This window comes from Oryctolagus cuniculus, chromosome 17, assembly GCF_051225735.1.
Source record: "Oryctolagus cuniculus isolate XC-2025 breed Fujian yellow rabbit chromosome 17, ASM5122573v1, whole genome shotgun sequence".
NCBI lineage: Eukaryota > Metazoa > Chordata > Mammalia > Lagomorpha > Leporidae > Oryctolagus > Oryctolagus cuniculus.
The window spans coordinates 114,968-128,985 of NC_142883.1; the positions used below are offsets into that span (position 1 = coordinate 114,968).

The 14,018-nt window shown below is 50.9% G+C and overlaps 1 protein-coding gene across 22 annotated transcripts in view; it reads left to right on the top strand.

The window, feature by feature from the left end:
- Window positions 1–6,651: 6,651 nt before the first annotated feature.
- Window positions 6,652–14,018, top strand: part of QTGAL (queuosine-tRNA galactosyltransferase) — a 97,931-nt gene continuing 90,564 nt past the window's right edge. For 15 of the 22 annotated variants that reach the window (XR_016224369.1, XR_016224367.1, XR_016224366.1 and 12 more), the window contains exons 1-3: window positions 6,652–6,768; window positions 10,337–10,453; window positions 10,550–10,649. Coding sequence is in view for 15 of the 22 variants with exons in the window: in XM_089318515.1 (XP_089174641.1) it covers window positions 6,739–6,768; window positions 10,337–10,453; window positions 10,550–10,649 (247 nt within the window). In the remaining 7 variants the exon portion in view is untranslated. Of the gene's footprint in view, window positions 6,773–10,336; window positions 10,454–10,549; window positions 10,650–14,018 lie in introns of all 22 variants that reach the window. The other 7 variants (XM_089318518.1, XM_089318516.1, XM_089318526.1 and 4 more) reach the window with 5 other exon arrangements.

Consider the following 14,018-nt stretch of genomic DNA (forward strand, 5'->3'; position numbering starts at 1 on the left):
CACGGGTGTGAACCAAGGACTGCAGGGGCCGCCAGACTCCTGGTTCTGACAGGAATCCAGGCAGGGCTCCCTGTGGGGATGATGCTGAAGCTGGCTTTGAGGGGCAAACAGGGATTCCCTTCACTGTGGGAAGGAAGGGTCTGAGATGGCTCACAAAGGGGCAGCCAGCCACACTGCCCCTAAGGCATAGGGTCATCAAGGACTGTCACCTGGGCAGATGTGAGTTCCATTTTGGAAGGAGGACTCCATGTGCTCTGGACAGGTGGGAAGGAGAAACGCCTAGAGCAAGGAGGTGGCTCAGGATACACGGCCTGCTGGTTCCACTCCCTGATTTTGTTCATTTGGGATTTCAGAACCTAAAGTTGCCATTTCCACAGAGGTAGGGCTCAGGTGGTTAGGCAGGCTTGGCAGGGCTGTCCCTGCCCTTTGGGGCCACATGACTCTTCTTTGGATCACCCAGAGCATGTCTCTGCACTGGCTGGTAGTGCAGGACCTGTGGCTGCCTCCCTCAGGCATGGTGAGAAACATGATTCACAATGTTGAACTGAAACCCACTCGGCCCAATCCAGCCTCAGCACAAGTGGCCTGGACAAGAACACCTATAGACTGGCTCCAGGAGGAAGCGGGTTGTAGCCAGGCTGTATCGCAACCTCAGCATAGACTCTGTAAGCAAGCAGCAGTCTCAGCCAACCACAGGCTGCCACCTGCTCGTACCATGCCCACACAAAGCCAATGCAGGCTACAGCCAATCGGGCTGTTTCTAGACAGCACTTCCTCTTCTCTGACTATAAGTAAGAACTGCACCAAGCAGGCTGGGTATGTCAGTGGTCTGCCGTGGAGCACTGCCTTGCTCTAGAACCCTTTTCTTCCTTAAGCAAACGGTTCAACCTAACTGGGCTCAGGTTTACTTTAATAATATACTGACCCAGCGATATGCACCTAAGAATGTGCAAAACCAGCCAGAATCTTACAGGAAAATATGTGCCTTTGATATATGGTATACACTCAGATTTTATTTTTAGGAATAGCTGGTAGGTCACTGCCTACTCTAAGATGTGGGTTCTGGGCTCAGAGACACGGGACCTTTAGTCTACGCTGGGCAGGGCCTCGACACTGAGCCTGCTGTGTAGTGGATGTACAAGAATATTTGAGAAGCCGGCGCCGCAGCTCACTAGGCTAATCCTCCGCCTTGCGGCGCCGGCACACCGGGTTCTAGTCCCGGTCGGGGCGCCGGATTCTGTCCCGGTTGCCCCTCTTCCAGGCCAGCTCTCTGCTGTGGCCCAGGAGTGCAGTGGAGGATGACCCAAGTCCTTGGGCCCTGCACCCGCATGGGAGACCAGGAAAAGCACCTGGCTCCTGGCTTCGGATCAGCACGGTGTGCCGGCCGCGACGGCCATTGGAGGGTGAACCACCGGTAAAAGGAAGACCTTTCTCTCTGTCTCTCTCTCTCACTGTCCACTCTGCCTGACAAAAAAAAAAAAAAAAAAAAAAGAATATTTGATGAACCAGTTCCATCACAGTGTCTACTGGGATGCCTGTTTGCTCAGTGGTCAATGAGAAACACCTGGTGACTCGGTGGGCCAGGTGCCCAAGGTGGGTTAACCACCTAATGTTCATGTCTGTGCCCAGGACAGCTGGAACCTGTGTGATTGTACAACAGTCCCTGGGGCAGCAAAAGGACCAACAGAGGCCTAGAGTGGATCCCCAGGCCAAGGAGTGGTCCAGCTCCAGAGAGGAGGTGGAGGAGGCAGGTGCTGAATATAGAGGCAGGCACTGAGTACCCACAGTTTCAGCCACAGACGGATGGCCACACATGGCACAGAGCTGACCAGGTGTCTCACTTGCATTAGCTGATTTGACTTTTGCCCAGACAACGAAAGAGGTCCCCACTTTGCAATGAGCAATGTGCAGTGGCTGAGATGTGCCAGAGCTACTCAGCCAGAAAGTGACAGTGCCACAGGTCAACTTGGAGTCATGCTTTCTCTCTTCTTATGTAAGCCGACAGGGACCAGCTGGTAGAGGTGGTCGCCCTGAGGAGTCTTGCCAGGAGGAGGTGCTGGGGAGGGCACCTGGCAAACACCCAGGTGAGGCCCCAGGGGTTCCAGGCTTTGACAGGATGCAGCAGCACCGGGGCTTGCCTCTGTGATGTCTCACCGGAAACGCTGGGGCTGCCCGGGGCCTCTGGCCTCCCTCACCCTCATGCTCTCTCAGACATGAACTGATCCTAGCCCTTTCTCCCACGTGCAGTATATCTGTACATATTGTCTCAAGTTAAAGGGCTCCACAAGGAGGAAAAGGTCTCCTTGAATAGGCAAAGTTGTCCAGCACAGGCCTCTCCTTCCAACTGGCAGATGGTCCAACACAGACATACCTGTGATGAGCTGTAACTGGGGCCACAACCCACATATGATACCTGCCATCCACCTGTAAATTGTCCCAGAATTTGAAGAGCACCTATGTTAAGTCACTTCAGAACCAGCCACAAGACTGTATAACACAGTCCTTCCTCTTCCTTGGGTTGTCTGCTGGAGGAAATGTTTTGATTCCACCTCAGATCACTGCTTCCTTTCACCCTGCATCAGGCTCCCCCAGCTCAGCCTGTCCCCTCTTCTAGGTCCTAAGTGAGTCCAGCCAGGTAGCCTTGGTATTTAATCACCACCCAGAGGGGCAGCTCCAGATGACAGACCAAAAGCTTGTCCTCCCTGCACAGGTGGTCAGTTCTCCAGGGCTCCGGGATCTGGCCCTGATGAGGATGCACTCAGTGAAGCACACTGCTCTGGCCTCTCCTTCCTGCTTCACCCTCCTGTCGTATTTCCTGGAATCAGAAACACTCCATGTACAAACCCCTGATTCAGGCTGTGCTTTCTGGACTGGTGAGGCAGATCCAAGCCAAGAAAACCATTCTATGAGGCACTTGATGTGCACATGAAATCCACACTGACCATCTGCCCCGTTGCTAAACGAATGCTTCCTGTGACAGGAAACTCATCCCTCCTAGCCACGTTGTCCTGCAGCGGGTCCAGACTCAAGCTTTGGTCAATCATGTTGCCCTGCAGTGGGTTCAGACTTGAGCTTTCAGTCAGCCACGCTGGGCTTTAAAACAATCATATTTGTAAAGTGCCTGGAATTTAGGAAATGCTCAGCGAATGAGAGTTCTTTTCAGAATTCCTGACAGTTTACAGACTAGTAGAACAATGATTTCTACCCATTAGTTATTCATTGAGCAAACATTATTGTGCTGTGCTTCAGGCAAGGCAATGGGTAGGTAGGGTCTTTTAAATTTTTAAAATTTATTTGAGAAGGAGAGAGAGAAAGAGAGAGAGAGAGAGAGAGAGAGAGAGAGAGAGAGAGATCTCATCCCCTGGTTCACTCCCTAAATGTCTGCCTTGGCTATGACTGCCTTGGCCATGACTGGGCAGGGCCCAAGCTGGGAGCCAGAAACTCAATTTGGGTCTCTCACGTGGGTGGCAGGAATCCAATCAATTAAGCCATAGCTGCTAACTCCCAGGATCTACATTAACAGAGAGTTATTGTCAGGAGCGAGAGCTGAGAACTGAATCCAGATACTATGAATGGATTGTGGGCATCTTAACTGCTAAGCCAAGTGTCCACCCCAACTGGATGGGGTCTTAATCCCCCCATGGACATACAAGGCTGCCCCATCACTCTGTCAACTGAATGCCATAATCTCAAGTTCTTGCATCCAGGATCCGCCCTTCGCAGGCTTGACTTTGCCAGGCTCTGTCTTTGGCCCAGCAGCCTGTGCTATGACTTCAACCCCTGCCCGAGGCCTCCAGGAGCTCCATGTGGGAGGGGCTCCTTTCCCAGAAGCCACCTTCTTGAAGGTCACGACTCAGACTGGATCAGTTCTAACTCCCAGCAGGTCTGAATTCCAGCAACACATGCTACTGAAACATGGGCTTCCAGGGATCATCTCCACACTGATCTGCTGTCTTGTAGACTTTTTTTTTTAACCAATCAGCTGCAACTCATGAAATTATAATGATCGACATAGTGAGCAACAACCAACATTTGAAAACATGAGACAGGTAAACAACCAACCTGTGCTGTCTGACATCTGGTTTACTCCTTTAAGAACACATTTATTGTTAGGGTGCTCTGGCCAACACCTGCAGCCTCCTGCAGTCCCAGGTACTTCTGACCGCCAAGGGACATACACTGCAAGGGGCTGAACCATAGTTGAGGTTTGTACCATCTGGCAGCTTGGGAAAGGCACATGGAGGTCTGGGGGTGTGGGCTGTCATGAGAAACCTTCTAGCTACTGTCTTTAAAGCTTGGACTTAGCCTTCACTGATAACATTCATGGCAGATTTGTCGCCATCTGGGCCGCATCTCCAGTTTGGTGACATTTGTCGAAGACTTGCAGCACATCTTCTCCTATATCAGCATTGGAAGAGGCTGTGGTGCAGTTCTTAGACTTGGAGACCTAGTGGCTTAGTTTGGGCTGCTATAACAGAATATATACTGAGTAACTTACAAACAACCGAAATTTTTGCTCACAGTTCCAGGAACTCTAAAGTCAAGGTTCCAGCAGATATTTTTGTCTGGTGACAGCCCATTCCTCAAAGCTGGCACCTCTGTGGGTCCCTGAAGCCTTTTTCATAAGGGCACTAATTCCACTTACTAGGCAGAGCCTTGGGGACCCAATCACCTCCTCATAGCTCCACCTAACACCAGCACCTGGTTTTGGGGGTGGTAGTGCACAAACAGACCACAGCACCCAGTCTTCCCCATTCCAAGCCCTGGCAGCTGGCACCAAGTCCTCTGAATACACCCAGCATCCAATAACATGTTGCATAAACTGTTAAAATTAAAGGAAGCTGTCCGTGCAGCGAGCCCAAAGCTGCAGAGGGGCCTTGTGACTTTGTTCATCTTTCATCATGACCTTACTTCCCTCTGACTTAAGCCCACAGGATCTCAATCCAGCGAACACCAACCCCCACACCTCACTTCCTCTCACGGGTGTGTGTGTGTGTGTGTGTGTGTGTGTGTTGTGCCCCAGTCCCCAGGGCCTAGGCCCTCTCACCACCCCTGGATTTTGGAACACCAAATGAATATAGTCTGGCATTGCTGAAGTGCCTCTTGGTTCTCCAAACGTTTGCAGAAAGGACATTCTAATCAAATTTGTATTGGGGGAAAGGCAGTGAAGAGCACATTTCTGGCAGTAAGAGATGCACAGGAAGCAAGGCAAAAGCAGCCAAGCCTACTTCTGAATGCCACGTGGCAGCATGGCTGTGCCGGAACCCAGCTGCAGCTGCTGCTCTCTGCCCCCTTATCTTGAGCCTACAGTGCATTCTGGTGGCCTCAGCGCTACTTCTTACTGAGGTGTCGAAATGAGGCTATTTTGAATACACCAACCCCCAAACAACATTAAGCATTTGAGGAATATTCTGCAAATGGCTTTTTATCTACAACAAGGCTGCATTTCACTCATCTGACGTAATGGTTCCTACTTGTCCAAAAAGTTCAAATTGGGTCAAATTAATGAGGAAAAAAGTCACAACTGGAAGTGGTGCTCACACTGAAGTGTGGCTATGTGTAACAGCTGCTGTGCAGAGGTGTGCATGGCTGGCTCTCTGCCGGCAGAGGTGCTCACTGAACAGTCAGGTGCTTGGTCCGGGAGAGATGGAGTAGTCCACAGGCTAATCCATGGATACGCGTCCCAACCCTGAGCCCACTCATCACACCGGGCCCCAACGTACCCCAGACCTGTTCTCCGCAGGAGCCTCCCTGTCCCCATCGCCCTTCGCGTGAGGGGCCCGTCGCCAGCAGGCCCACCCGGGTGACAGAGCCCCTGTTCCCCTGAGAAGCGAGGCCCTCAGGCCCCCACACAGGGATCCGGCTCGGTGCGGGTCTGCAGGTCCAGAGAACAGGCGGGTCATGGGCACACTTCTCTCTGCTGGCCTGGCGCTATGTTCTCAAAAAAGGGCAGGACGGCTGCTCTACCGCTCCCGGGGACCCCCGGCGCCTGGGGTCGTCTCCCGCTAAGCGGAGTCTTCTCCGAGGGCTGCTGGGGGAGGCGCCGACGGGGGACCAGCGCCAGCGCTGACTCAGGACGTGAGGCCACCGCGAAGCCAGCAGCCGATCGCCCGGCCTGGGCTGACGCCAGGGACACAGCGAAGGCCCGGGGACTCCCCCGCGCGCTCGAACCCAGCAGCCCAGCTCCGGCCCCGGGTCAGTCAGGGCCTCCACGTCCACCTGCCCTTCCGGAGCCACTTCCCGTCCTCAGCCCCTCTCCCGCGCCCCGTCCCGCTTCCTTTTAAGGGCGCCCCAAGGTTATCAGGTTTTGGGTTCCAGTCACCACCCAGTGGGAACGCAGGCGTCCTCCTCACAGATCCCGCCCCGTCACTCAAACATGCGGCCTCCTCACAATTTCCCCGCGGTCAAGCAAACGTTTGCTTTGCCGACTTCGCAGCGCTCGGCAGAGCCCAGGCGCCGTCTACGGCAGAGGCCGGCCCCGACCGAGGGAGTCGCCGGCCCCGGCGCCCGCCCCGAGCCCCGCCCCCAGAGCCTGGCGCTGCGCGCGTGGGGAACTGGGCCCTCCACTCCGGCCTCGCCCCCGCAGGATCGACACGTCTCGGCACCAATCGGAGGAGGCCTGACCCCGGCCCCGCCCCCGCCCCCCCCCCGGCGCTGCCCGCGCACGCGCGCAAGCAGCGACTACGGGGCTCGCGGAGCCCGAGCAGGACGCGGGGCGTCCTGAGGAGACCGGAGGCCATGCGGGCCCGCGGGGCCCGCCCGCTCGTGGTAGGTGCGGCGGGGGCGCCGTCGCCCCGGTCGCTCACGCTCTGGTCCCCGCGGACCCGCCTCCGGGCGTTGCGCGCGCGCCTGCGGGGCCGGGCGGCGGGCGTAGAGGAAGGCGTTGCCGGGTCCCCGAGTCCTTCGCGTCCGCTCGGCTGCCTTTCGAGCCCCGAGCGCTCCGTTCCCCGGCGCGCTCACCGGGCTGTGAGGCCGACGGAGCGAGCGCACCGCCCGGACCGCGGGAGCGCGGGGAGGCCCCGCGCTCGCACTGCGGCGCGAGGTCGAGCAGGGTCTTAGGCAGAGGCCGACGAGGCACTGCCGGTTTTGAGACAAGTAATCGTACCCTGGGCGGGCGTTCGGCGCAGCAGTGGGGACGCCCCTCGGGGCGCCGCGTCCCGCCCGAAGACCCTCCCGCAGTTCCAGATCGCAGGTTCTCGCTAATGCACGTGCTGGGGAGACAGCAGCTGGTGGCCTGGGTAGTGAGGCGCTGGCTGCCCACGTGCGACACCCGGTCTTGGCGGTTGGCGGGCATTTGGGAAGAGGACATCCGAGGTCTCTGTCTCTACCGTTCAAACAAGCAAAACCCACACGTATATATAAAGGAAGCCCAGAGCAGTTGTTTTATGGATAAAAGTGAAGCTCTGCCGGGTCAGATCCTTGTTTCATTTGCAAAGAAACAGTTGCATTTTCAACACTCCTATCTGTGAGCTTTTTATAACAGTATTTGCATTTACTGTTTTCTTTTTTTCTAAGATTTATTTATTTATTTGCAAGTCAGAGTTACACAGAAGGAAAGGCACAGAGAGAGAGAAGTCTTCCATCTGCTGGTTCACTCCCCAATTGACTGCAACAGCCAGAGCTGTGCCAATCTGAAGCCAGGAGCTTCTTCCGGGTCTCCAACGGGAGTGCAGGGAGTGGGCCATTTTCTACTGCTGTCCCAGGCCATAGCAGAGAGCTGAATCGGATGTGAAGCAGCTGGGTCTCGAACCAGCACCTATATGGGATGCCAGTGCTTCAGGCCAGGGCGTTAAACTGCTGCACCATAGTGCCGGCCCCTGCATTTACTATTTTAAAAATCATATCTAGGGCTGGTAGTGGGTAAAGCCTCCATCTGTGGTGCCGGCATCCCATGTGGGTGCTGGTTCGTGTCCTGGTTGCTCCTCTTTCGATCCAGCTCTCTGCTAATAGCCTTGGAAAGCAGTGGAAGATGGCCCAAGACTTTGGGTGGCTATACCTACGTGGGAGACGAGGAAGAAGCTCCTGGCTTCTGAGGCTGTTGTGGCCATTTGAGGAGTGAACCAGCAGGTGGAAGACCTTTTTCTCTGTCTCTCCCTCTCACTGTAACTCTATCTCTCAAATAAATAAAGTCTTTTAAAAAATCATATCTATTTTTTTTTTTTTTGACAGGCAGAGTGGACAGTGAGAGAGAGACAGAGAGAGAAACGTCTTCCTTTTGCTGTTGGTTCACCCTCCAATGGCCGCCGCTGCAGCCGGCGCACCGCGCTGATCCGATGGCAGGAGCCAGGATCCAGGTGCTTTTCCTGGTCTCCCATGGGGTGCAGGGCCCAAGCACCTGGGCCATCCTCCACTGCACTCCCTGGCCATAGCAGAGAGCTGGCCTGGAAGAGGGGCAACCGGGACAGAATCCGGCGCCCTGACCGGGACTAGAACCCGGTGTGCCGGCGCCGCAAGGTGGAGGATAAGCCTATTGAGCCACGGCGCCGGCCTAAAATCATATCTATTTTATACACACACTGGAGTATACACACCAAAGGTCTTCAGATAGTTCATGGAAAATGCATGTTATGAAAACACTGCAAGGATTTCAAAATTTTTTGCACCAAAATAGACTTAGCATTAACGCCATTTCTATGAATTTTAAATTAATATTTAAAAACAGATTTAGATATTTGTTTGAAACAGTGACTGAGAGAGGTCTTCCATCCACTGGTTTACTCCTCAAATGCTGGCAACTGCTGAGACCGCCACACTGAACCCAGGAGCCAGGAACTCAATCCAGGTCTCATGTAGGTGGCAGGGATCCGAGTCCTTGAGCCATTATCTGCTTCCCAGAGGGGGCCTTAGCGGGAAGTTGGATGGGAAACAGGGTAGCCAGCACTGAAAGCAGGTACTCTGATGCAGGATGGAGGAACTCAAGTGGCGTCTTCACTGCTGCGCCAGACAGTTGCCAGTTTTCCATAAATACTCATCTGTGCATATGAGGCACATGCACTCACCTGACCCCTGTTCTTGCTTGTGTTCTGTCTAGGAATTTGTCTCCTTCATTAGGAGATAGGTGTGTGTGTATATATATATATATATATATACCTAAAGGTGAGGACAGACTAATTTCTGTGGTTGTTCTCTGTTGCCTTATGTGTAAAATGAAAAGTTTATTCCTATTTTCAGTTGTTTTGAGTGATAGATTTCATTGACTACTCCAGAAAAGCTTAGAAATTTTTGTTTTACTTGTTGGGCTCCAAGAAAATACAGAGCTTGTGCCAAGCCAGCTAAAATTGAGTGTAAAACACAGAGGACTCACTGGGCACATTGACTTTGTGGGGCATTGTGGGAATGGTGCCCCTCACACTTTACGACAGTATTGTAGGGTTGGTGCTGTCACACTTTACGGCAGTCTTGTCAGGTGCTGCTTCCCGTACTTTGACAGCAAAGTACCTAGGTGGTGCAGTGTGTAGTCGTGCCCTGCTGGGGTTGCACTGTGTTGGTGTGGCACTGGGTAGGTTCTTCTCTGCGTAGGTGGTGCAAAAGGGGTTACTTTTTTGCAGTTTCTTTAACACTGTGGTTTGTAACAAAGCTTATTCCACCCAAAAAAGGACAAATGAGTTCTTTTCAGGAAGGGGTTGAGAACACACTGCTAGTTGCATCCAGAATAATGTTTCTGAGTTGCAGTTGGAAGCGCAGGAATTTACTGTTGAGCTGGGAAAAAATGTTGTTGCTTCCAGACTTTTTTCCCCTTTCAGCAACATTTTAAAGACCAATTCAGGAAAATCTAAAACCTAAATCTTTTTTTATAAATAAAATGGGTTTATTTATTTATGAAAGGCAGGGCTACAGAGAGAGAAGGAGGGACAGAGGAAGGAAGAGAGATAGAAAGAGATTTATCTGCTGGTTCACTCCCCAAGTGGCTGCAACAGCAGGCTGAAGCCGGGAAGAGCCTGGGACTCCTTCTGGTCTCCCAGGTGGGTGACTGGGGCCCAGGCACTTGAGCCATCACATTTGCAGGGAGCTGGTTTGGAAGTGGAACCACCAGGACTCGAAACTGGCACTCTGACGTGGGATACTAGCATTGCAGGTGGCCGCCTAACCCCATGCCGCAGTGCCTGCTCCCAAGACATGTCTTCTGGAGCAAACGCATGTTAAGAGTTTGGAGAGAAGGAATAAACCGCTTTCATTTGTCAGGGACACGTGCTTTCCTGGGAAGCCTTATTCTTGGTTGCTCTGTAAATCAAGCTTTGCCATGCAGAAGTGAGCACTGTGTGGATAGTGAAGGGGAAGTAGGTTAGAGCGGTGGAAAGGGAATTCTGTTTGTTAATCCATTTCTTTTGAATTTCAGTCCATTATCCTCCCAGTCTACAATGCTGAGCCATGGCTGGATGAGTGTTTGAGTTCTGTTTTGCAACAGGACTTTGAAGGTGCCCTGGAACTCTCTGTCTTTAATGATGCCAGTCAGGTATTTGTAACTTTTCTTGGGTGATTTAGTGCTGATGTAAGTTATGTTTGACTGTTCCAAAGGATATTTCCTGACTTTTGGACGTTGTATTTTCAGGACAAGTCTATGACTATCATTGAAAAATGGAAAGAGAAGCTAGAAGAGTCTGGTATCCTCGTGGTTGTTGGAGGGCACAGTTCTTCTTCTCCCCGGGGAGGTGAGTTGGAATGTTGAGTTTATTAAGCTGATTCCTGGTTCCTCAACTTACATCTTTAGATAGTCTGATGTTGTTCAAGTACTAGAAAAAGCACCTTGGTTATAATTAGGTCTGCCTCTTGTTAAGAATACACTAGACCTGAATTCCTATTCTTTGGTAAAGATTTGTTGTTACAATGTGATTGTGACCCCTCTCCAAATCCTATGTTGAAACCTAACCCCAGTGTAATGGTGTTAGGAGGGGGCCCTTCTAGAAGGTGTTTAGGTCATGAGTATGGAACTTCATACATAGAGGAGTGCCCTTCAGAAGAGGCCCCAGTGACTGGCATTGTATCTGGTTAAGCCCCAGCCTGCAACGTTGGCATCCCATATGAGCACCAGTTCGAGCCTTGGCTGCTCCACTTCTGATCCAGCTTCTTGCTAATGACCTAGGAAAGCAACGAAGGATGGCCCAAGTGGTTGGGCCCCTGTACCCACCACATGGGAGACCTGAAGGAAGCTCTTGGCTTCAGCTTGGCCCCATCCCATCCTGGCTGTATGGCCATTTGGGAAGTGAACCAGTGGATGGAAGATCTCTCTCTGTTTCTCCCCTCTGTAACTCTGCCTTTCAAATAAATAAATCTTAAAAATGGGGGCAGGGCAAAGGAGACTTTGCTCTCGGTCCTTGTGAGGACATGGGGATAAGACACCTGGGTAAACTAGGAGGTTGGCCCTTACCACACACTGAACCTGCCACTGCCTTGATCTCGGACTCCCAGCCTGTAGGACTGTGGACACATTTCTGTAAGGCACTCAGTCTGTGGTGTTCTGTGGCAGCACGTGGGTTACTCCAGTGTACTTCCCATCTCTATAGATTTGCCTGTTCTGGACATTTCATATAAATGGAATCATGTGTGATGTGCTCTTTTGTAATTGGCTGCTGTTATTTAGCATAAGGTTATTAAAGTTCATCCACGTTATGACCTCTGTCAGCATTTCATTGTTCTGTGGGAGAATTAAATTCAAGTGTATGCATATATCATCTTGTGTTTGGCTACTTGTCACTTTTTGGTTATTGTGAGTGGTGTTAACATTCATATACAGGTTTTTATTTGAACATTGGCTTGCTTGCCTGCCTACCTTCCTTTTCTATTTATTTATACATTTATTTGAGAGGTTGAGTTACAGAGAGAGAGAGAAAGGTCTTCCATCCACTGGTTCACTCCCAAAATGGCTGCAATGGCCAGAGCTGGGCCCATCCAAATCCAGAAGCCAGGAGCTTCATCCAGGTCTGCCATGTGGGTACAGGGGCCCAAGCACTTGGGCCATCTGTTGCTGCTTTCTTAGACCATAGCAGAGAGCTGGATCAGAAGAGGAGCAGCCGGGACTTGAACCAGCACCCATATGGGATGCTGGCACTGCAAGGGGAAGCTTAGCCTACTATGCCACAGTGCCGGCCCCTGAATGCTGATTTTCAAATCCTTTGAGTATATATGAGTATTTTGGAGTAGATTGCTGGTCATATTGTGAGTCTGAGTCAGACGTATTGAGGAGTTGCTGTGCTGTTTTTCCCTCTTACCAGTGCTGTGAAGGCCCAGCTTCTGTGCCCCCTCGTCAGCACCTGTTACTCTGGTGTCTGTAGTGTACCATTCTGTACTAAAGTGGATGTGCCTCATTGTGATCGTGATTTGTGTTTCCCCACTGACTGATGATGTTGAGTATCTTTTCCTGTGGTTGTAGTTCATCTGTGTATTTTCTTTGGAGAAATGTCCGTTCAAGTCTTTTGTCTGTTTTACAAGTGGGCTATTTATTGTTGAGTTGTATTTATTTGGAAATCGAGAGCTTTTGAGATATATGATTTACAGATATTTTCTGCCATTCTTAGATATCTTTTCACCCTCTTGAGAGTGTCCTTTCCTGCACAGAAGTTTGTAATTCTAATGAAATCTAGCGTATTTGTTCTTGTGTGGCATGTGTGTTTTTGATCAACACTAAGAATCCATTGCCAAATCAGTCATTACCAAATGAAGATTGATACCTGTGTTTTCTTTGAAGAGTTTTATTTAGATTTTTGATCTATTTTGAGTTAATTTTTATGTGGTAGGAAGTAAGTGTTTATAGATGTTCAGTTGTTCCAATATCATTTGTTTAAGGGACTTGGAGCTCTTTTTTTTTTTTTTTTTTAGTTAGTTATTTATTTGAAAGGCAGAGTTACAGAGAGGCAGATGCAGAGCAAGAGAGAGAGGTCTTCCATCCGCTGGTTCACTCCCCAAATGGCTGCAGTGGTCGGAGCTGGGCCGATCTGAAGCCAGGAGCCAGGAGTTTCTTCAGAGTCTCCCATATAGGTGCAAAGGCCCATGGACTTGGGCCATCTTCTGCTGCTTTCCCAGGCCATAGCAGAGAGCTGGATCGGAAGTGGAACAGCTGGGGCTTGAACAGGTGCCCAAATGAGATGCATTCACATCAGTTTGCAAGGATGAAGTTAAATCTTGTTCATGTCCCTGTTGAAGGACTGATGATTAATACATAAATAGTAGCTGACACCACAGACATGTCTGTTGGTTCAGTTTACACAATCCTGACTGAAAGATTAAAGTCAAGTAAACTTTTACTTGATGGGTACCAAAACTCTTGTACCCAGATCTGTTGCCGATGAGCAGAGCTTTCAAGGGAAATTGTAAACAAGTGGGAAGCATTTCTTCAAGAATGGTTGTCAAAGCACAATCAAAGCAGTGGCTACTGAGAGGTAGAAGTAATGCAGGGAAAGCAAAAGTAGAGCAAAGGTCAGGGGCGGGTATTTGGCAGCAGCTAAGATGCCCCTGTGGAAGTCTGTGTCCCGTATCAGAGTGCCTGGGTTTGAGCCCCTGCTCTGCTTCCCATTCCTGCTGCCTGCTAATGACTTCAGGAGTAATAGATCAGGCGTCCTTTAGTTTGAGTTTAAGGTTTTCATATCAGATTTGAAAAATATGTGTGCATATATTAAGGTACTTTAAAAAGTTCATGGAAAGTGGATTTTAAATTTACTTTGCTGCACAGTTTTTTGAAATCATGTGCAATTGCATGGAGTTTAAAGGTGGGTGTGAGGGTAGCTTTCTGTAGAGTTAGGACTCATGTCTTTATTTATTTGTTTATTTATTTATTTTTTATTTGAAAGACCAGAGTTACAGAAAGAGGTAGAGAAAGAGAGAGAGGTGTTCCATCCACTGGTTCACCCCTCAGATGGCTGCAATAGCCGGAGCTGAGCCGATGCGAAGCCAGGAGCCAGGAGCTTCTTCCGGGTCTCCCACATGGGTCCTTGGGCCACCTTCTACTGTTTTCCCAGGCCATAGCAGAGAGCTGGATTGGAAGCGGAGCAGCCAGGACACAAACCGGTATCCATATGGGTTGCCTG